This window comes from Zea mays, chromosome 8 (genome assembly GCF_902167145.1).
Source record: "Zea mays cultivar B73 chromosome 8, Zm-B73-REFERENCE-NAM-5.0, whole genome shotgun sequence".
Classification (NCBI taxonomy): Eukaryota; Viridiplantae; Streptophyta; class Magnoliopsida; order Poales; family Poaceae; genus Zea; species Zea mays.
This window is the reverse complement of record NC_050103.1, coordinates 163,851,048-163,873,746: the sequence shown is the minus strand read 5'-3', so window position 1 is coordinate 163,873,746 and position 22,699 is coordinate 163,851,048. Positions and strand designations below refer to the sequence as shown.

The following is a 22,699-nucleotide window of genomic DNA, read 5'->3' as shown; positions in this document are numbered from 1 at the left end:
TTGTCTGCCTTCGATCTGCTCTTGCTTACTGTCCAGGCAATGCCATCGTCCATGTCCTACTCAAGGAACAACAAGTCTGGCATATATATGATCCTGCCGTATATATATATATAGACGTAACCTATGTCCTATGAATGAATATATCATCGGGGATGGAACGAGGAGAGGACATTATTGAGGAGAAGCAAGGTATGTACGCATGCGTTTTATCTGCAAAGCTTCAATTACCACCATGTCTCAGCCATGTGAGCTGACCTCTGCATTGCGTTGCGATCGAGATTTGTTCGTAACGAATAATTAATGACAGTGATGATCTCTCGTACGTAGCTGGTGGAGCTGCTACGAGTGATGAGAGATCGTCATCCCAAAAGGTCGCCGATGGAAAGGGCGCCGAGCCACCGGCGGCCGGAGTCTCGAACCGCCTAAAGCCTAGCGACGACGCAGAGAAGCTTGTTGCGTTCATGGAAGACCACTACGACGACGTCGTTGCCCGCGTGCAATCCTTCGACGAGTTCTACCACGCCATTTTCGAGCTCATCGAGTAAGCTAGAGCTAGCGTCGCATTGCATCCATCCACTGCATGCGCGATTGCGCGGCGGCATGCATGGAAACCTGCGAGCACTGAACATTTCTCTGCGTATGCATGCAGGATGTTCTGCGAGGAACGTGGGCAGCTGCAGTACAGGTTAGCGGAGAAGAAAGCCCTCGAGGAGGCATACAACGTACGTACGATGATGCATGCTGTGTTCTTTTCCTTCCCGTCTTCTTCTTCTTCTTCTTTTCTGTTTCCATCCGCCCGCCGTGGCATGGAATGGAAGACACTAGCTAGCTAGCTCTCACCGATAGTGCATGGATCTGAATTAATGCTGCTGCAGAAGCACCACAGGTCGGACGGCAAGGTGACGAAGGAGGAGTTCGAGGCGATGAGCAGGGAGGTGGTGAAGGCGGGCAGCTTCAGGGTGGGGAAGGCGAGCCTGGAGCTTGGCGCGCTGCTGTTCGGCGCCCCGGCGTGCGCGCTGCTGGCCAAGAGGATCCTGCCGGGCCTGGGCTGGCTGTCCGACGACGTCGTCGTGCCCCTCGCCACCTCCGGCTCCGTCGCCTACCTCATCAAGTCCAAGAGGCTGTGAGCCTAGCTGTGACTGTCTCTGTGGACCAAGAGAGGGTTCTGATGTGTATTATGAGATTAATTTGCACACGTACGTGCAGTGGATAGGACTCGATCTGCAGCTGAAACAAGCAAAGAATTATATATATAAGCATGGAATATGTATGATATGTGTTAGAAATTTAGTCAATTTAATCAGAAATCTAATCCCAAAATAGATAATGGGCAGTTTTTGTGATGGCAGGTATATAATTGTGAGTATCATATAGAAAACACTAACTAATATTAATTCGATAAAAATTCTTAATTTTTTTATTCTTTTTTATTTATCACGTTTTAGTTAAAAAATAAATTATTCGACAATAAATATTCGACAACAAGACAATATTGTATAGTAAGCAAGAGACACATGTCTAGCGGCGACCATCTTGGAAAGTGGAAACCGTATTGTTTACAAAAAAACTCACGCGGTCATGCCCCCGTTTGGTTGAGATTCTGGGCGGCTTCTGGCCGCCAAAAGCAGAAGCCGCGGCCAAACGCGTAGCTTTTGGGGCAGCTTTTGCCCACCGCGCTTCTCACAGAAGCCGCCCGCGTACAGGAAACGAAAAGCCACCCGAAGCACGTGTCCTCTGGAAGTTGGGGTTAATTCGCGATAGGGTTTCCACCGCGCCCGCGTCTCAGCTCTCTCCCCTCGCAACGACCGCCGCCGCCTCCTCCGCCGCAGCGGGTCGGGGGCCTCGAGCACACTCCCCTCTGCTCATCCGCCACATTCCTCTCGTCTTCTCAGGTACGCGGTTCATTTCCTCCATTCCGTTCCGTATCCGCTCGTCGTCCTCCCCCGGCTGCCTCGTTTGGAAAAGGTCCCTGACTGTTGACGTCGCCAGGGTTTTGCCCGCGCCGCCGCAACTCCGTCGGCAAGGTTGGACTCCTCCCGTATCGCAACTCGTCGTCAAGGTTGCACTCCTCCCGTATCTGAACTCCTCGTCTTCGCAGGTACATTCGTAACTTCCATTTGTACAGGTCTCCTCCCCCATGTGCTGTTACGGATTCGTTCCTCCCCCATGTACTGATTAGGGTTTAGGTTGCATCCACGCCCGTGGTTAATACTTCCCCCTCTAATCAAGACTATTTCACAACTGGTTACTAACGATTATCGTGTGACATTTGATGTTCAGATTTCGGCGAGTCAGCGGTTTTTTCCTGTTGCATCAGAAGCTCCACTCCTACGAAGGTGATGTTCACATCATTTTCTTTGTCCTTTTTACTGCTTTACTTGGTGTGTATGTATTCGAAGATCGAGTTGCAAATATGTTCACGTTTTTGGGGAATCCATTCACAGTGTGTTAGTACTTTTATTAGTACACATGTTCCTAGTTAATTTTGGTACTTCTACCCTAGTTTATAAGCAGCCGAGGCACTGGACATGTCACTACGCCAAATTTGTGTAGATAGTCCCCATGTCTGGTATACTAACGACCTAATAAATCCACATCAGATGGATTCAGCAGACTCCATAGCCGACAAGGCAATTGGAAGGATGCAAGAGATTGCGGACAAGATTTTTTCCGTAGCGAGGGAAACAATCCGTCCTGGACGCGGGTTGACCTCATTTGACGCTACCAAACTTCGTGTAGCATTGGAGGATATAGCTTGCATGCTAGAGCAAGACTCTATGGTGTTGCAAGAGAATTTGGACAACGTCAACAACGTAAACAACCAGGGTAACAGCAGCTACGAACCGTCAGCCTTGTCCTCACCACCCCCTGCTGACGACGACCTTAGTCCAGACTGGGACTTTGCGGAGCACTTCGAAAACTTCAGGGGTCTTGAATATGACTCCGATCAGATGCCTTCGTTTAGTGACAATGAGGTTTAAGTTATAACATGGTGAACCTTGGAGTCAGGTGTTAGGGTAACAGGGATAGATCAGCCTTTTGCTTAATGCGTAGTTGTAAAGTGTTCCCTGTGCTTTTGTGTCCACCAGCACTTGAATTCCTGAAGTCTATATATGTAATTATGGCAAACCGAATGTGACTCCTTATGATAATACCTTATGTTATTATGGTCCCTTACGTGTTCATTTTGTTTTCTTAGTAAGTGCACTTCAATACATATTTTCAATACTGTACACTTGTTTTGCACTAGATGGACAAGTCTGGCAAAGTGATTGCAAAGTGGGATAGTAGAGCAACCAAAATTTACACAGAAATTTGTGTAGAAGAGGTCAATGCTCGGAACAGGCCACAACAGTTTCTAAATGCAGAAGGGTATGCTAACCTGATAAGGAAGTTTAAGGAACACACTGGTCACACTTACACCAGGGATCAAATGAAGAATAGGTGGGACTCCTTAAAGAGAATGTTCACCCAGTGGAAAACACTTAATGAAAGGGCTACAGGTCTTGGTCAAGACCCTCATACTGGTTCAATCAGTGCTCCAGATGAGTGGTGGGCTAAGCAAAATGAAGTAAGTAGACTTAATTTTTTATTTTTTAGATTAACAATAGTAATGGCCATCTGGAAGTAGGAAATACCATGTTGCTGCAGGCAATGCCAGGGTGTATTATGTTCAAAACAGCCCCCCTTGAGAATGAGGACGAGCTAAAGGTTATGTTTGGACCCATTGTCTGCACAAATGAAACAACCCTTGTTCCGGGCGTCGAGGATGCAAATTCATCATTTGATGATCATGTCGAAGCCAATTTAGGTGGGGGTGAAAACAGCACACCTGACCCATGCTCAAATGCGTCTGGGAAGCGTAAGGTGCGCCATGATTCTCCTAAACCTAAGAAGAAAAAAGATACGAGGGAAGAATACATGAAACACCTAGTGGAGGCTTTTGAGTCGCGTTCCATGACCACTAACAAGTCCATCACCTCTGCTGAGACCGACCCTGTTCGTGTTGAGGTTGCTGCTCAGTTGCAACAAGTGATCGAAGATGGTTCACCGGAAGGCAGCGACTTACATTTCTTTGCCACTCATTTGTTGATGGAGAAAAGTATAGAGATGTATTTGCAACACTGAAGACCAAAGAAGGAAGGAACGCTTGGCTGCGCCGTGCTTTCGAGATGAATGTTAAGTCCAGTTAGATGGTGGTCGTCCGACAACAGAGCCTGGTGGTCCGAACTATGTGAGAGCACCTAGAGGGGGGGTGAATAGGTGATCCTGTAAAATTCAGACTTATAGCCACAAAAACTTTGTTAAGCGTTAGCACAGTTGATGCCAAGTGGCTAGAGCAAAGATCTTTCACAAGATGATAATCACAAGAGGTTCAACACAGAGAAGACACAGTGATTTATCCCGTGGTTCGGCCAAGTACAAAACTTGCCTACTCCACGTTGTGGCGTCCCAACGGACGAGAGTTGCACTCAACTCCTTTCAAGTGATCCAATGATCAACTTGAATACCACAGTGTTATGCTTTTCTTCTCAATATCCCGTTTGCGAGGAATCTCCACAACTTGGAGCCTCTCGCCCTTACACTTGAGATTCACAAAGAAATACGGAGTAAGGAGGGAACTAGCAACACACACAAGACTCAAAATCAGAGCAACAACACGCACACAAGCAGCAACAAGAGCTCGCAACGCAACACAATGAGTTCACAACTCAACAAGAGCTCTAGATGCTATCACAATGAATCAAATGCGCGGAATCGATGTCTTGGTGCTTAGCAATGTTGTAGGAATGCTTGGTGTACTCCTCCATGCGCCAAGGGGTCCCTTTTATAGCCCCAAGGCAGCTAGGAGCCGTTGAGAACAAATCTGGAAGGCCATCCTTGCCTTCTGTCGTCGGGCGCACCGGACAGTCCGGTGCACACCGGACACTGTCCGGTGCCCGATTTGTTTCCATAACAGTCGTAGCCGACCGTTGCCAACCGTTGCAGATCTGGCGCACCGGACAGTCCGGTGCACACCGGACAGTCCGGTGCCTCCTTCCGACCGTTGGCCCGGCCACGTGTCGCGCGCGGATCGCGCGGCCGACCGTTGGCCCGGCCGACTGTTGGCTCACCGGACAGTCCGGTGCACACCGGACAGTCCGGTGAATTTTAGCCGAAGTCGCCGGAGAAAAACCCGAGAGCGGCTGGTTTGCTCCGCACTGGTCTGGCGCACCGGACACTGTCCGGTGCACACCGGACAGTCCGGTGCCCCAGCCCGAAACAGCCTTTGGCTGTACACAGCCACTCTCCACTTCTTTTCTTTTCTTCTTCTTCTTGTTTCTAACACTTAGACAAGATATTAGTACACAAAAACCAATGTACTAAGGCTTAGAAACATACCTTTACTTGTGATTTGCACTTTGTTCAACCATGGGCACATTTTCACATTTAAGCACTTGTGTTTGCACTCAATCACCAAAATACTTAGAAATGGCCCAAAGGCACATTTCCCTTTCAATCTCCCCCTTTTTGGTGATTTATGCCAACACAACATAAAGCAACTAGAACAAGTGCAAAATCACTTCAAATAGAATAAATTTGATTCATTTTTGGCATATATGGATCATCCTTTGCCACCACTTGGTTTGTTTTTGCAAATTAAACTCAAATCTCTATCTCTAAGTCAAACACACATGTTGAAGCATAAAGAGAGTCATTCCAAAAGAGATTGATCAAATATTTCAAAAACTCCCCCTTTTTCCCATAATCACTACTTCTCCCCACAAGAAGCCAACTTTTGACAGAAGAGACAATAAACAAAGTTTTGACAAACCAAAAGCTTTACTCTACTATTTTCAAATCTCTCAAGTGGTAGCTGATCCATTTATTACTTTGGCCTTTATTTTCTCCCCCTTTGGCATCAAGCACCAAAACGGGATCAATCTTGGCCCTCTAACCCCATTGCCTCACCAAAATCTTCAATTAAGAGCAAATGGCAACTAGAGTTCATGAGATGGACTTGGAATAAGTTACCCTCTCATCGGAGTGCAGTGGAAGTCTTTCATGGTCCAAGTCCACCTTTTCCCTTTCAATACTCCTTCGAGACTAAATCAAGCAAACTCAAGCATATGGTTAGTCTCAAAGGGTCAAGTTGTAATACAACTCCCCCTAAACATGTGCATCACTTTGCAACGGACTTGTGAGGTCCAGGGAGTGTTTGTACAACTTGAGCACCACAGTAGGCAACAAAATGCAGAATGAACATGATCAAAGGCATAAACACATGTATGCTACAATTCAATCCAAGTTCCGCGAATCTAAGACATTTAGCTCACTACGCAGCCTGCAAAAGGTCTTCTCATCTAGAGGCTTGGTAAAGATATCGGCTAGCTGGTTCTCGGTGCTAACATGAAACACTTCGATATCTCCCTTTTGCTGGTGGTCTCTCAAAAAGTGATGCCGGATGTCTATGTGCTTTGTGCGGCTGTGCTCAACAGGATTTTCCGCCATGCGGATAGCACTCTCATTGTCACATAGGAGTGGGACTTTGCTCAGATTGTAGCCAAAGTCCCTGAGGGTTTGCCTCATCCAAAGTAGTTGCGCGCAACACTGTCCTGCGGCAACATACTCGGCCTCAGCGGTGGATAGGGCAACGGATGTTTGTTTCTTAGAGTTCCACGACACCAGGGACCTTCCTAAGAATTGGCACGTCCCTGATGTACTCTTCCTATCGACCTTACATCCAGCATAGTCGGAGTCTGAGTATCCAACCAAGTCAAAGGTAGACCCCTTTGGATACCAGAGCCCGAAGCAAGGCGTAGCAACCAAATATCTAAGAATCCGCTTCACCGCCACTAAGTGACACTCCTTAGGATCGGATTGAAATCTAGCACACATGCATACGCTAAGCATAATACCCGGTCTACTAGCACATAAATAAAGTAAAGACCCTATCATTGACCGGTATGCTTTTTGATCAACGGACTTACCTCCTTTGTTGAGGTCGGTGTGTCCGTCGGTTCCCATCGGAGTCTTTGCGGGCTTGGCGTCCTTCATCCCAAACCGCTTTAGCAGATCTTGCGTATACTTCGTTTGGGAGATGAAAGTGCCGTCCTTGAGTTGCTTCACTTGGAACCCAAGGAAGTAGTTCAACTCGCCCATCATCGACATCTCGAATTTCTGCGTCATCACCCTGCTAAACTCTTCACAAGACTTTTGATTAGTAGAACCAAATATTATGTCATCGACATAAATTTGGCACACAAACAAATCACCATCACATGTCTTTGTAAAAAGAGTTGGATCAGCTTTCCCAACCTTGAAAGCATTAACAATTAGAAAGTCTCTAAGGCATTCATACCATGCTCTTGGGGCTTGCTTAAGTCCATAGAGCGCCTTAGAGAGCTTACACACATGGTCGGGGTACCGTTCATCCTCGAAGCCAGGGGGTTGCTCCACGTACACCTCCTCCTTGATTGGCCCGTTGAGGAAAGCGCTCTTCACATCCATTTGGTACAACCTGAAAGAATGATGAGCGGCATATGCTAGCAAGATTCGAATTGATTCTAGCCTAGCCACAGGAGCAAAAGTCTCCTCGAAATCCAAACCTGCGACTTGGGCATAGCCTTTTGCCACAAGTCGAGCCTTGTTTCTCGTCACCACCCCGTGCTCGTCTTGTTTGTTGCGGAACACCCACTTGGTTCCCACAACATTTTGCTTCGGACGAGGCACCAGTGTCCAAACTTCATTCCTCTTGAAGTTGTTGAGCTCCTCCTGCATGGCCAACACCCAGTCCGGATCTAGCAAGGCCTCCTCTACCCTGAAAGGCTCAATAGAAGAGACAAAGGAGTAATGCTCACAAAAATTAACTAATCGGGATCGAGTAGTTACTCCCTTGCTAATTTCACCCAGAATTTGGTCGACGGGATGATCCCTTTGAATCATCGCTCGAACTTGGGTTGGAGGTGCCGGTTGCGCTTCTTCCTCCATCACATGATCATCTTGTGCTCCCCCTTGATCACACGCCTCCTGTTGATGAACCTGTTCATCGTCTTGTGTTGGGGGATGCACCATAGTTGAGGAAGAAGGTTGATCTTGCTCCAAGTGTTCCTGTGGTCGCACATCACCAATCGCCATGGTGCGCATAGCGGCCGTTGGAACATCTTCTTCATCTACATCATCAAGATCAACAGCTTGCTCTCTTGGAGAGCCATTAGTCTCATCAAATACAACGTCGCTAGAGACTTCAACCAAACCCGATGATTTGTTGAAGACTCTATACGCCTTTGTATTTGAGTCATAACCTAACAAAAACCCTTCTACTGCTTTGGGAGCAAACTTAGAATTTCTACCTTTCTTCACTAGAATGTAGCACTTGCTCCCAAATACACGAAAGTAAGATACATTGGGTTTGTTACCGGTTAGCAGCTCATACGAAGTCTTCTTGAGGAGACGATGAAGGTAGACCCTGTTGATGGCGTGGCAAGCCGTGTTCACGGCTTCCGTCCAAAAGCACTCGGGGATCTTAAACTCTCCTAGCATCGTCCTCGCCATGTCGATGAGCGTCCTGTTCTTCCTCTCTACCACACCATTTTGCTGTGGTGTGTAGGGAGCGGAGAACTCGTGCTTGATCCCTTCCTCTTCAAGAAACTCCTCCACTTGAAGGTTCTTGAACTCGGATCCGTTGTCGCTCCTTATCTTCTTCACTTTGAGCTCAAACTCATTTTGAGCTCTCCTGAGGAAGCGTTTGAGGGTCCCTTGGGTTTCGGATTTTTCCTGCAAAAAGAACACCCAAGTGAAGCGGGAAAAGTCATCAACAATAACTAAACCATACTTACTTCCTCCTATGCTCAGATAGGCGACGGGTCCGAAGAGGTCCATATGCAGCATCTCCAAGGGTCTTGATGTCGTCATCACATTTTTGGTGTGATGAGAGCCTCCCACCTGTTTCCCTGCTTGACAAGCTGCACAAGGTCTATCTTTTTCGAATTGAACATTAGTTAGACCTATCACGTGTTCTCCCTTTAGAAGTTTATGGAGGTTCTTCATCCCCACATGTGCTAAGCGGCGATGCCACAGCCAGCCTATGCTAGTCTTAGCTATTAAGCATGCATCTAGACCGGCCTCTTCTTTTGCAAAATCAACTAAATAAAGTTTGCCGTCTAATACACCCTTAAAAGCTAGTGAACCATCACTTCTTCTAAAGACAGACACATCTACATTTGTGAATAGACAGTTATACCCCATATTACATAATTGACTGACAGATAGCAAATTATATCCAAGTGACTCAACTAAAAACACATTAGATATGGAGTGCTCGTTAGAAATTGCAATTTTACCTAAACCTTTTACCTTGCCTTGATTCCCATCACCGAAAACAATTGAATCTTGGGAATCCTTATTTTTGACGTAGGAGGTGAACATCTTCTTCTCCCCCGTCATATGGTTTGTGCATCCGCTGTCGATAATCCAGCTTGAACCCCCGGATGCATAAACCTGCAAGGCAAATTTAGGCTTGGGTTTTAGGTACCCAACTCATGTTGGGTCCTACAAGGTTAGCACAAATGTCCTTAGGGACCCAAATGCAAGTTTTATCACCCTTGCATTTAGCCCCTAACTTTCTAGCAATTACCTTTCTATCCTTTCCACAAATTGCAAAGGAAGCATTCAAGGCATGATAAATTGTTGAAGGTTCATTCACTACTTTCCTAGGAGCATGAATAACAGTCTTTCTAGGCACATGATGAATAGCATTTTTCCTAGACATATTTCTACCATGCATATAAGAAGAGCTAGAAGCAATCATGTGATAAGAATCAAAAACATCATAAGCATTGTTACTCCTATAAGCATGTCTCCTATCATGATACAAAAAGGCATGGTTCTTTTTAGCACTAGTAGCCATAGGTGCCTTCCCTTTTTCCTTAGCGGGAATGGGAGCCTTATGGCTTGTTAAGTTCTTGGCTTCCCTCTTGAAGCCAAGCCCATCCTTAATTGAGGGGTGTCTACCAACCGTGTAGGCATCCCTAGCAAATTTTAGTTTCTCAAAATCACTTTTGCTAGTCTTAAGTTGGGCATTAAGACTAGCTACCTCTTCATTTAATTTTGAAATGCAAGCTAGGTGTTCACTATAAGCATCAATGTTAATATCTTTACACCTAGTGCACGCTACAACATTTTCTACACAAGAGGTGGATTTACTAGCAATCTCTAACTTAGCATTCAAATCATCATTAATGCTCCTTAATTTGGAAATTGTATCATGACAAGAAGATAATTCACAAGAAAGCATTTCATTTCTTTTAACTTCTAGAGCATGAGATCTTTGAGCTTCTACAAATTTATCATGTTCTTCATACAATAAATCCTCTTGCTTTTCTAAAAGTATGTTCTTCTCATTCAGGGCATCAATCAATTCATTAATTTTGTCTACCTTGGTTCTATCTAGGCCCTTAAACAAACATGAGTAATCTACTTCATCCTCATCACTAGATTCGTCCTCACTTGAAGAAGCATAGGTAGAGTTCCGAGTACATACCTTCTTCTCCCTTGCCATAAGGCATGTGTGACGCTCGTTTGGGAAGAGGGTTGATTTGTTGAAGGCGGTGGCGGCGAGTCCTTCATTGTCGGAGTCGGAAGAGGAGCAGTCCGAGTCCCACTCTTTGCCTAGATGCGCCTCGCCCTTTGCCTTCTTGTAATTTTTCTTCTTTTCCCTCTTATTTCCCTGTTCCTGGTCACTATCATTATCGGGGCAGTTAGCGATAAAATGACCAATCTTACCGCACTTGAAGCATGAGCGCTTCCCCTTTGTCTTGGTCTTGCTTGGCTGCCCCTTGTGACCCTTTAGTACCGTCTTGAAGCGTTTAATGATGAGAGCCATCTCTTCATCATTAAGTCCGGCCGCCTCAATTTGTGCCACCTTGCTAGGTAGCGCCTCCTTGCTTCGTGTTGCTTTTAGAGCAAAAGGTTGAGGCTCGTTGATTGGACCGTTTAGAGCGTCGTCGACGTATCTCGCCTCCTTGATCATCATCCGCCCGCTTACAAATTTTCCGAGTACCTCCTCGGGCGTCATCTTCATGTACCTGGGATTCTCACGAATATTGTTTACGAGGTGAGGATCAAGAACGGTAAAGGACCTTAGCATTAGGCGGACGACGTCATGGTCCGTCCATCGCGTGCTTCCATAGCTCCTTATCTTGTTGACAAGGGTCTTGAGCCGATTGTATGTTTGGGTTGGCTCCTCCCCCCTTATCATAGCGAATCTCCCAAGTTCGCCTTCCACCAATTCCATTTTTGTGAGCATGGTGACGTCGTTGCCCTCGTGAGAGATCTTGAGGGTGTCCCATATCTGCTTGGCATTGTCCAAGCCGCTCACCTTATTGTACTCTTCCCTGCACAAAGAGGCTAAGAGAACAGTAGTAGCTTGTGCATTTTTATGAATTTGTTCATTAATAATCATAGGGCTATCCGAGCTATCAAATTGCATTCCACTCTCTACAATCTCCCATATGCTAGGATGGAGAGAGAACAAGTGAGTACGCATTTTGTGGCTCCAAAATCCGTAGTCCTCTCCATCAAAGTGAGGGGGCTTGCCAAGTGGAATGGGGAGCAAATGCGAATTTGAACTTTGCGGAATACGAGAGTAGTCAAAAGAAAAGTTCGAATTAACCGGTTTCCTTTTCTCGTAGTCGTTGTGGTCGTCGTCCTTTTGGGAAGAAGAGGATTCGTCGCTGTCGTAGTAGACGATCTCCTTGATGCGCCTTGTCTTCTTCTTCTTCCCATCTTTTCGCTTGTGGCTTGAACCCAAGTCGGTAGACTTGTCATTCTTTGGCTCGTTGAAGATGGACTCCTTCTCGTTGTTGTCGACCACCATCCCCTTTCCCTTAGGATCCATCTCTTCGGGCGATTAGTCCCTTTCTTGAAGAGAACGACTTTGATACCAATTGAGAGCACCTAGAGGGGGGGGGGTGAATAGGTGATCCTGTAAAATTCAGACTTATAGCCACAAAAACTTTGTTAAGCGTTAGCACAGTTGATGCCAAGTGGCTAGAGCAAAGATCTTTCACAAGATGATAATCACAAGAGGTTCAACACAGAGAAGACACAGTGATTTATCCCGTGGTTCGGCCAAGTACAAAACTTGCCTACTCCACGTTGTGGCGTCCCAACGGACGAGAGTTGCACTCAACTCCTTTCAAGTGATCCAATGATCAACTTGAATACCACAGTGTTATGCTTTTCTTCTCAATATCCCGTTTGCGAGGAATCTCCACAACTTGGAGCCTCTCGCCCTTACACTTGAGATTCACAAAGAAATACGGAGTAAGGAGGGAACTAGCAACACACACAAGACTCAAAATCAGAGCAACAACACGCACACAAGCAGCAACAAGAGCTCGCAACGCAACACAATGAGTTCACAACTCAACAAGAGCTCTAGATGCTATCACAATGAATCAAATGCGCGGAATCGATGTCTTGGTGCTTAGCAATGTTGTAGGAATGCTTGGTGTACTCCTCCATGCGCCAAGGGGTCCCTTTTATAGCCCCAAGGCAGCTAGGAGCCGTTGAGAACAAATCTGGAAGGCCATCCTTGCCTTCTGTCGTCGGGCGCACCGGACAGTCCGGTGCACACCGGACACTGTCCGGTGCCCGATTTGTTTCCATAACAGTCGTAGCCGACCGTTGCCAACCGTTGCAGATCTGGCGCACCGGACAGTCCGGTGCACACCGGACAGTCCGGTGCCTCCTTCCGACCGTTGGCCCGGCCACGTGTCGCGCGCGGATCGCGCGGCCGACCGTTGGCCCGGCCGACCGTTGGCTCACCGGACAGTCCGGTGCACACCGGACAGTCCGGTGAATTTTAGCCGAAGTCGCCGGAGAAAAACCCGAGAGCGGCTGGTTTGCTCCGCGCCCGGTGCCCCAGCCCGAAACAGCCTTTGGCTGTACAGAGCCACTCTCCACTTCTTTTCTTTTCTTCTTCTTCCTGTTTCTAACACTTAGACAAGATATTAGTACACAAAAACCAATGTACTAAGGCTTAGAAACATACCTTTACTTGTGATTTGCACTTTGTTCAACCATGGGCACATTTTCACATTTAAGCACTTGTGTTTGCACTCAATCACCAAAATACTTAGAAATGGCCCAAAGGCACATTTCCCTTTCACTATGTTGTTGTTCATGTTATAGTGTAAAACTGTCGTCACTATTATGAGTCTTGTCGTGGTGCAGCCGTGTTACAAAATAAACATGTCGTACGCATCTTTTCCGCATGGCACAATTTTCCAATTATTCGAGTTGAACATGTATTTCAATAATCAGAGTTGTATGTTTGTGAACAATGTCAATCTGTGAACTTTGTTTGATGTATGATACATGAATATGTGTCTTATATATTGTGCTTATATCGAAGTCACAAGTCGTGGTGTCAGTACAACGGAAGCTCTAGGTATTTTCTTGTGGGCATGTGGGGGTCCACAATCATTTAGGCAGATAAGGAATAAGTTTGGTCACTCCTTGGAAACTATTAGTCGCAAGTATAGTGAAGTCCTTAATGCACTATATAAGATGTCTTCAGACGTAATCAAGCTGAAGGACCCAAATTTCATAGAGATTCACCCTAGGTTGCGAGAGACAAGATTTTGGCCCCATTTCAAGGATTGCATAGGAGCAATTGATGGAAGTCATTTTCCCGCGTCTGTCCCAGCCACGGAGCAAGCCAAATATATTGGTCGGCACGGGTACACATCACAGAATGTAATGGCCGTTTGTGACTTCGATATGAGGTTCACATTTGTTGTCACGGGTTGGCCAGGTTCAGTGCATGACACTAGAGTATTACAAGATACTTTGATAACTTGTGGAGACAGGTTCCCGCATCCACCGGAAGGTATATCAGTATGATGTACTTTTGTATCATACGTTATTAATTGATGTCATATGTATTTAAGTTCATATTTGTTTTGAGCAGGTAAATACTATCTTGTGGATTCTGGTTATCCAAATAGAAAGAGGTACCTTGCACCTTATAAGGGTTAGAAGTACCACATTTCAGAATGGCAAAATGTGAGGCAACCTATTGGTAGTAAAGAAGTATTCAACTATGCACACTCTTCGCTACGCAACGTTATAGAGCGATCGTTTGGGGTGCTGAAAATGAAGTGGAGAATTCTTCTAAGTCTCCCTTCTTTTTCGCTGAAGAAACAATCGAAGATAATTATTGCTTGTATGACATTGTATAACTTCATTAGGGACAGTGCTCTACACGATAGAGACTTTGATCAACTTGTACCAAATAGCCTTGGTCATGATGTACCCGTAGGTGAGAGTAGTAGTACCACATCTGATGAGTTAGATATGAGTGCATTTCGAGATGCACTAGCTAATGCATTAGTGTCGTAGTTTTATATGTGCATGTAACGGTAGTTATGTTGTAATGAACTCTACTAATTATAATGTAATGACCTTTTGTTGGTTCGGTGTTTATGTGTATCGTTTGTTGAAACAGAATCTGCAATCTGAGAATCCGCGTATCCAAACACCTAGATTCTCATCAACAGTTTTTCTCCACAGCAGGCCAACCAAACACGTAAATTCTAACCACCAGCTTTTCCCCAGAGCCAGCTTTTCTCCCACAGCCAGCTTTTCAGAAAAGCTACTCAGAAAAAGCCGAACCAAACAGGCCTCATGTATGCAAATAAAAAATTTCTAAGGACCTGACAGCAAACATGAACGAGTCTGCCAAAATTGAAACAGAAGAGAAACAAGCTTTCCCCTCCAATAAGCTCGCGTTGCCGCGCCGCCCCCTCCACGCCACGCCTGCACCCACCACCAAAAACAAAAAAAGTAAACGAGCACTTAGAACGGGACGGGAACACAAGCAGCAGGGGCGAAGCAGAACAGCACGAGCCGCCTCCGCCTCCGCCCCCGCTGGGAATCTTCCTCCTCAGCCATCCCATTTCATTATAGGCATTCCATTCCACCACCGGCGCATACAAAAAATCAGCAGCGATCGCGCCACTCCGCCGCGCAGGCAGGCGGTTCCGTCCCGGCTCTTCCCACCCACCCCGCCGAGGATGGCGCCGTCCCCCGTCACGTGCCGCCCCTCCGCGGCGCGGCACCGCCCGCTGCTGGTCCGCGCCCCCGCGCCGCGCGCTGCCGACGGGGCGGCGCTGATGCTGCCGCTGCCGCTGCGGAGGAGGGAGGCGCTGCTGGCCGCAGCGGCGCGGCCGCACGCGCGGTGGATCGCGGCGGACCCGTGGGCGTCGGCACACGCCTGGACGAGCCCTGGAAGGGGCAGGGGGGACGCGACAAGGTGCGCGGCGGCGGGGCGGGTCGCGGGGAGCAGCAGCGCGGGCGCCGGGAGGAGCGCCGGGATGGAGGTGGCCATCGCCGCCGCTGCGGTCGTCGCCATGGGCACGGGGAACCGCGTCCTCTACAAGCTCGCGCTCGTGCCGCTCCGGGAGTACCCCTTCTTCCTGGCGCAGTTCGCCACGTTCGGGTGCGTCCGTGCGCCTCCCCCCCCTCCCCCCTTTCCTCTCGCTTCGTTTGCGCCCGCATTGATCGGTCGTGGTACTAGATGTGGCGCACACGCTGTGCTGCTGGCTGCTGCTGTGCCCGATCGGATCGAGGCATCGAGCAGTGCTCGCTTGGGCTTGGAAGCTTCAACAGTAGAGATTCGTCTCCGTCAAGTCAAGCCGTGCGCTATTGTTGATGGCGAATCATTTCGGGTCCCACGTGCCTCGTGGAATAAATAACGGGGCGAGATTTTTTGGTTGTTGCTAAATCTGGATGCCGTCCTGCGACAGCAAGCTGCCGTGTTTTTTTTCCCTCGTGCCAGACATAGCTCATGAGCTGGCCTCATATCATGTTAATTGGGGTATAAGCAAATAATGTAAATACGGTACATAAATAGCAGCAGAAACTTTACTGTATTGATTTATTGTTATGCTTATGCATCAGCGACTAGTGAACCAATGAGCACAAGCATGCATCGGTAGCACAGAGAACAACACTCATAGTTCACGCTACCCAGAAATCTGGGCATATGCTTTTGTTTATCAAGTGAAGCAACGAGATTTAAAATGTGCACATTAACCCTTTTGAGAACAGGATGCGTTGCCCTTCCGCAATGCCATTTGACATTTCTCACATTTCAGCTTTCTAATATGACTAGAATAATTTGGCTGCAACATACTCTGCAGCTTCAACGATCCAAAGTATTGGTACTGTAGAGTAGGACCATGCCTGCAGCTGCAGCAGAACGAGTGCAGCCCATCAGGCTGATAGTCTGCATAAACATGGCATTGTTTTTTATTAGCCGCAATTAAGGGTGGTAATGGCCTCTAGATTTTATAGTACAAACTTTAAGAATCAAATCGGATTAAATTCGGGCTCTATTCCTATTCATTTTTGAATTAAAATTATTTAAGGGCCCTAACTTTTTGTGAAGGTGCATTTGGATCATGATCCATTACCACCCCTAGCCACAATATACAAAATTACTCATGCTGCGATAATTCTATTTCCTGACTAATCCCTTACCGTATTTAAAATGCATAAAATTGTCTGCATATCTGAACTGCACCGTTGACCTCTGTTGTGTACAATACCAGTACTTCCTTAACGGTTTTGTGGTTGTTACTCTGCAATTGGAACGATGGTACTGTGATATCAAAGAAAATGACACCAGAGCAATTATCGACCGGCATTACCGTTATAGTTCAACATCACACATTTTACTCGTGTACTAATTATTTGAAATTATCTTTTCTGTGAAACTCTGTTTGAACTATTTCTTGGTTTCTGACAACATGCTCTGAATCTTCTAATTTTGGCAGATATGTAGTTGTCTATTTCTCGATCCTGTATCTTCGATATCAAGCGGGCATTGTCACCGATGAGATGCTGTCTCTACCACAGAAACCTTTTCTAGTTGTAGGACTCTTAGAGGCTTTTGCGGCAGCAGCAGGAATGGCAGCTGGAGGTAATTTTCTCAAGACCAGATTCGTCTTTTTTGTGGCCATGTAATGACTGAAGCAACATCCGCCTACCTGTTAGTCACAATTAACTCTATGCTCTTAGAGATTTTCTAATAACTTATGCCACTCAATGTGCACAAAAAACTAGGAACATTGTTGTAGTCAATTTGAGGTTAACAGTTCCACGCCTTCACTTGTACTTCTGTACTGATGCTTTTGAGTTTGGTTAGGTAGTCTGTTCGTGAAAGTAAGTGTACTTGACATGAACTATATGAAGTTTCTCCTCACAGTTTTATTTGTTTTGTTTTTGTTGGAGTAGCTGTTCTTTCTGGGGCTTCAATACCAATATTGTCACAGGTTATGAAGACTATCGGTGTTATATTACAATCTTTGTTTAGCCAGATCTAATCACTTGTCTTAATGTCTTTATTAATTTTTTGCAGACTTATCTTGTCTGGCAGCTTCTTCTATCTGCTATTTTCTTGAAGAGGCGCTATAGAATTAATGAGATAGCAGGATGCTTTCTAGTGACCGTTGGTGTCATAATAACTGTAGCAAGGCAAGTAATCTCTTAATGAACTCATTTGGGTCTCTAAGCATCCAGCAAAGCTGCTGAATGTATTTTCACAGCTGTATTCCATGAACTTGTGTTCTTTTTTTCAACGATGCCATCGTAAAGGGCACTTGAGCAAACCTTCTGTTAAATCCAGAAGATACCCCATCTGGTGGCATGTGTGTTACAGTACACAATACTTCATTAATTGCTACATTTCTGCTGCTGGAAAAATAAAACGTCTATCTGCAATTATGGAAATCACACATGCTATAAAAAGTATCTTTCAACCATATCTCCTGCGGATGGAGGCTTTGATACTATGTTTCAGCAAAGTATCATCTTTGACATTTGGGACGCTTCTTTTTTGTTCATTGCAATAGGGTTAGAAACTATAGCATTTGGGGTTAAGGAATTGTGTTATGGCTTACAGTGTTTCAACGCAGGATCGTTTTAGAAACCTTAATTTGCTTGTCACTGCTGTAGCGAGATAATAGAGAATTAAGGAACTGTGTAGCAGCAGCATGAGCAAGCTGTGCCAAGTTATATTTTCAAATGTCAAACCAGAATTCTTCCTTTTGATTCAGATATCTCTTGCCTTGACATGAATACGATTTAACATGAATCTTACTTTGCCATGTGCAGTGGATCTGGTACTAGTGCTTCATTTAAAAGTACTGGAATTTTATGGCCACTGCTAATGATAATATCGTTCTTTCTCCAAGCTGCTGACACAGTATTGAAGGTAGCAAGTCTATTTTAATAAATCAGTTACCTAACCACAGGGCTTTAGCTGCCAGAGTATCAGTTTCACCTGATCCAACTAAAGTTTAATTTTGCAGGAAATCATATTTCTAGATGCTTCTAAGAAACTGAAGGTATACTTCCATTAATTACCATGATTTTGTAGACTTTCCATTTGTCAAATCTTCATAGCCATTCATCTCTGTCAGACCTTTTTCTTAATTCGATACTCTTCTTCTTTTGTTTCTAGTGTGGCTCAGTTGATCTTTTTGTTGTCAATTCATACGGCTCTGCTTATCAAGTAAGAACATGATCCCATTATCTAATACTTTGGTTGTAGTATATATCCATCCATAATAATTAGCAAATTACCATTTCAGGCTCTTTTTATGTGTCTCTTGCTTCCTTTCCTGTCAAAGTTATGGGGAGTTCCATTCCGTGTGTTACCAACGTACATTAAAGATGGTGCAGCCTGCTTCTTAAATATGGGATCAATATCTGGTATTGCTACTTTTTTAGTCCTTCAAAAATCTTTGTCTTTGTAAGGTAAATTTAGACCATGACATTTCTTAAAAGTGAACAAATCACTAATGTTTTCTTACCATTCATATTCAGTTTCTGAAGTTTCCACCATTCTGATAGTGGTTAATAACTAGACCCACCTGCTTGTTTGAGTTGAACTTTATAAGTGTGGTGAGAATTCATAGTTGTAGTTACAACAATGGATTCAAAATAGCAATGTTCGTTAAGATGTTTCTTTACTACCAAGTTGTCCTTCACAATTCTGATTCATTTGAATTTCCGCATTAGCTTATAATTGTTTTTTTATAAGAAGGAATCGTACAAGGATGCCGAACAAGCATCTCACTTATTGTTATAAACTTCTAAACTGTGCAGGTTGTGAAGGGGCGCCGCTACTACCACTACTATTTGTGTTGGTTAACATGGGATTCAATATATCATTACTACACCTGCTAAAGATCTCCTCGGCAGTCATATCTTCCTTGGCTTCTACATTCTCAGGTTTCCATACTGTCTTGAGTGCACCATCCAATTTACTTACATCAGCGGATAGCACATCAAGTTTTGTGCTTTGGTTTCATTTAACTTCACAATGTTGGGTGCTTCCTGTTAGTGCTGCCAGCAGTCAGTTGAATTATATCATTTATTAGGAACACAATGAAAAGCTCTTCAGCCTTGGACAGTTCAAAAGCTGGCTTAGAGCAGAAAACCAACATTCCTTTTATAATTGTATGCATGTAAGATGTAGCATGGTATATGAACTGATCAGGAATGGTGGTTTTCTCGTGCAGTTCCGCTGTCCATCTACGCTTTCACCCTACCACTGCCGTATATCGGTGTGGCATCATCTCTGCCACCTGGCTTTGTTGCGGGTGCAGCAGTACTCACCGCTGGCTTACTACTGTACAGCCTACCACAGGCACGACATTTTGGAAATACTTTTTCACAACAAAAATGACTAGTTAGCATCCATTTCTTCATTGATTTATCACCCTTCATTCCAAGATGGTGCTGGGTTCGAAAGGTAGAACAGAAGTTCTCCTCAGGGCCACCTGACTGATGTACTCCGATGTTGTATGGTACATATCATATATATGTATACCCACCAATAAAGGCGAGGAAATAGCATACTGATATATAGGGAATAAAGATCGAGAGGAGGACTAAGTATCTGGCAGTCAGACATTTGATGTTACTGAGTGTGAAGGTCGGAGAAGAGTATGCACAGCGGGGGCAGTAGCATCATCACCGCAGGGACGAAGTGAAAAGATCAGCGGTTGCAGCACCAATGACAGCCACAGGAGGATCACTGTCGCTGCCAGCAACATCATCAGTACTCCTTTGCTCATCGTCGACGCCACCGCCCTGCCCTCCTCTGGCTCCCCGGCTCCTGTCTTTTTTTTCTAGGTTTTCATGTTTGTTGTGAGGAAGTTGTTGTACCATGTGTGAGAGAAAGAAAACGTTGTACCCTACGGAGCTGGGAAGCTATATATGGGCCAGATGGGGTGTTTTGGCATGTGTGTCCATGTGACTGGGCATGTTTGAATTTTTTATCCTTTTAAGCATGTGTGCTTCCATTTCCAGTAGAAAGCTGTACTTTTGGCGGACCCGGACCGTTGTACCATGTGTGAGAGAAAGAAAACGTTGTACCCTACGGAGCTGGGAAGCTATATATGGGCCAGATGGGGTGTTTTGGCATGTGTGTCCATGTGACTGGGCATGTTTGAATTTTTTATCCTTTTAAGCATGTGTGCTTCCATTTCCAGTAGAAAGCTGTACTTTTGGCGGACCCGGACCGTATTTCTATCTATTATATGAATTTCTATATATTATTATTATATGAAAGCCGGATGGAAACCTGACTATACAGAGCGCCACGTCGTCTTCTAAATATCAGTCGTTCGATGCCACATCAACGCTGCACATGAAACGTCTATCGGTTTGTATACGGCATCGACGTTTTGCTGGAAGCCTCCGGAGACCGCCATCTCGCTCGCTCTGTCCCAGCTAGGGCTGACAATGGGCTATAATTTTTGCACTATAAGATTTAAGGATCGAAGCGGGTTAGGATCGGGCTTTATTTCTAGTCATTTTTAAACTATAATTTATTTAGGGCCTTGACATTTTGTGAAGAACTATTTGTATCACGATCCATTACCACCCCTAGTCCCAGCGTCTTCTTGAGTCCTGCACGGCATCGGATGACGACGCGCTCCTATTGTGCATCCTCGCCCACCTTGTGTTGCTCGCTGCCGCTGCCACCGCATGCTCCGGCCACCAACTCGTCCTCGCCTCTCCGCTCACTCTCACGCTCCGGCTCAGGCTGCCACCGCCGTCTCGCCCCGCTAATCCCAGCCGCCCCCTGCCCCACCAACACTCGCAGACTCTTATGCTCGCTCCGCCACCTCGTCGGGCTCTGGCGCCACCTCCCCTCCGGCTTCTGCTGCTCTTCCTCATCCTGCCCTCCCCGTCCCTCGTCGATTCCTTCTGAACATGGATGCACCATCGATGTCACTGTGGCGTCGTGGGCTGGAGTCCTCTCTCCCTCTCAAACATTAGCACGCGCTGGATCTGCAACCTATATGCCGGGGCTCGGTCGGGGACGAGCTAGGGCGCGCGACCCCGCCCCATCTCCCCCACCGAGGCTCTGGACCGCCATGCTTGCGTCTGCCGTGGGACGTCCACGCCACCATCGCTCGTGAGCAGCTCCGACGACCTCATCGTCGCGTTGCACCTACTCTTGTGCCGCAGGCTCGGGTTACCGTCGGTGCCCACGCCGAGGAAGGCATGATCCATGCCAAGCAGCCCGAGGCACGATGCCACCTCCGCTTTCGCGTATGATGAGCTGCTTCGCCTCTGGCACCGCCTTGTTCCTTCGGGATCTCACATTGGTACTGATCGCTTCGCACTGCTCTTGATTGATTTTCTTTTAGACTTTTATTTAGCTCTGTGGAATATTTCTTTGCTTTGGCAAAATCTAGACGCTAACATTCAGAATACTTCCAATAATCTCAGTGAGCTGCTTCGCCTCTGGCACCGCCTTGTTCCTTCGCGGTCTCACATTGGTACTGATCGCTTCGCACTGCTCTTGATTGATTTTCTTTTAGACTTTTATTTAGCTCTGTGGAATATTTCTTTGCTTTTGGCAAAATCTAGATGCTAACATTCTTCCAATAATCTCAGTTAATGTTGAGTTGCCCGCTGTCAAACCAGGACGGTGGATGAACTTGGGCTTCCAAGATCCGTATACAAGGTAAATTGAGTATCTTTTGTGACCTCTTCTGTATTTCTAGGCCTTTATATAACCTGTGAGGATTACCAGAAGAAACTAATATTTTTTGCAGATATATCAGAGTATATCCTTCAAAATACTGAGCACTAACAAAGAAAAACTTACGACTGAATCTTGATTTAGTCAGGATCCTTCTATTGTTCTTGGTTCTTCTGCTACTACGCTTTGCTTCTGAAAATTGGACCCTTTTTTCTTTTAAGGTGCTGTTTAACAACCAAATTCTCTGTTGGCGGAAAGACTTCCCGTGGGACCTGTAGCTCCCTGATTTGATCCTCACTGCCATCCTGAGGATAATATGTCTGCTTCCAAACTGCAGAGAAATCTTCCAAATTTTCAGCTCCAGCACTATTTTCTATGAATTCCTTAGCAGCTTGCACACGCTGCACATTCTTATTTAGTACAATGGGTGTGAATCTCTCAAGCTGACAAACTGGAACATCAGCATTAGAATTTGAAGTACTTCCAAATATGTTTGACTTAGTTGCTATTGTGCTAAATGGCCTTAGTGAACTGTATTTCCTTCGCCGGAATGGAACATTAGAATCTGCTGGCTTAACTAAAGGCGCACAAGATGGACCAGCCTCCTCATCCAGGTATTGCATCATAGGAAATTCTTTGGTA

General features: G+C 45.8%; 2 protein-coding genes across 7 annotated transcripts; both read left to right on the top strand.

Annotated features, from left to right (window-relative positions):
• Positions 1-84: 84 nt before the first annotated feature.
• On the top strand, positions 85-1,338 carry LOC100276819 (uncharacterized). 3 transcript variants are annotated; one of them, XM_035961386.1, is made up of 4 exons: positions 85-189; positions 328-541; positions 650-722; positions 887-1,338. In XM_035961386.1, the coding sequence occupies exons 1-4, from the start codon at positions 135-137 to the stop codon at positions 1,211-1,213; spliced, it is 669 nt and encodes a 222-aa protein (XP_035817279.1). In that variant the 5' UTR covers positions 85-134; the 3' UTR covers positions 1,214-1,338. The 3 variants fall into 3 exon arrangements, with proteins under 3 accessions (XP_035817279.1, NP_001144000.2, XP_035817280.1); NM_001150528.2 differs by having other exon boundaries at positions 111-189; positions 876-1,279; XM_035961387.1 differs by having other exon boundaries at positions 116-189; positions 308-541.
• A 13,345-nt stretch (positions 1,339-14,683) lies between these two features.
• On the top strand, positions 14,684-20,624 carry LOC103636274 (protein CLT1, chloroplastic). Of its 4 annotated transcripts, none has more exons than XR_004852180.1 (10): positions 14,693-15,487; positions 16,827-16,972; positions 17,287-17,324; positions 17,411-17,526; positions 18,166-18,265; positions 18,363-18,398; positions 18,525-18,565; positions 18,645-18,765; positions 19,162-19,287; positions 19,578-20,624. XR_004852180.1 is itself a non-coding variant. In XM_008658633.3 (10 exons), the coding sequence occupies exons 1-10, from the start codon at positions 14,715-14,717 to the stop codon at positions 19,742-19,744; spliced, it is 1,674 nt and encodes a 557-aa protein (XP_008656855.1). In that variant the 5' UTR covers positions 14,700-14,714; the 3' UTR covers positions 19,745-20,624. The 4 variants fall into 4 exon arrangements, 2 of the variants coding, with proteins under 2 accessions (XP_023156605.1, XP_008656855.1); XM_008658633.3 differs by having other exon boundaries at positions 14,700-15,487; positions 18,515-18,565; XR_002749032.2 differs by lacking the exon at positions 19,578-20,624 and having other exon boundaries at positions 14,684-15,487; positions 18,645-18,810; positions 19,162-19,254.
• Positions 20,625-22,699: the final 2,075 nt, after the last annotated feature.

Excerpts from the sequence above, each read along its gene's own strand:
- LOC103636274 (XM_008658633.3), top strand. The coding sequence starts at position 14,715 with ATGAACGAGTCTGCCAAAATTGAAACAGAAGAGAAACAAGCTTTCCCC. Across the intron at positions 16,973-17,286 it reads AGCAGGAATGGCAGCTGGAG|CTGTTCTTTCTGGGGCTTCA; the intron begins GTAATTTTCTCA and ends TTGTTGGAGTAG. Across the intron at positions 18,266-18,362 it reads CTGCTGACACAGTATTGAAG|GAAATCATATTTCTAGATGC; the intron begins GTAGCAAGTCTA and ends TTAATTTTGCAG.
- LOC100276819 (XM_035961386.1), top strand. The coding sequence starts at position 135 with ATGAATATATCATCGGGGATGGAACGAGGAGAGGACATTATTGAGGAG. Across the intron at positions 542-649 it reads GCCATTTTCGAGCTCATCGA|GATGTTCTGCGAGGAACGTG; the intron begins GTAAGCTAGAGC and ends GTATGCATGCAG. Across the intron at positions 723-886 it reads CCCTCGAGGAGGCATACAAC|GTCGGACGGCAAGGTGACGA; the intron begins GTACGTACGATG and ends GAAGCACCACAG.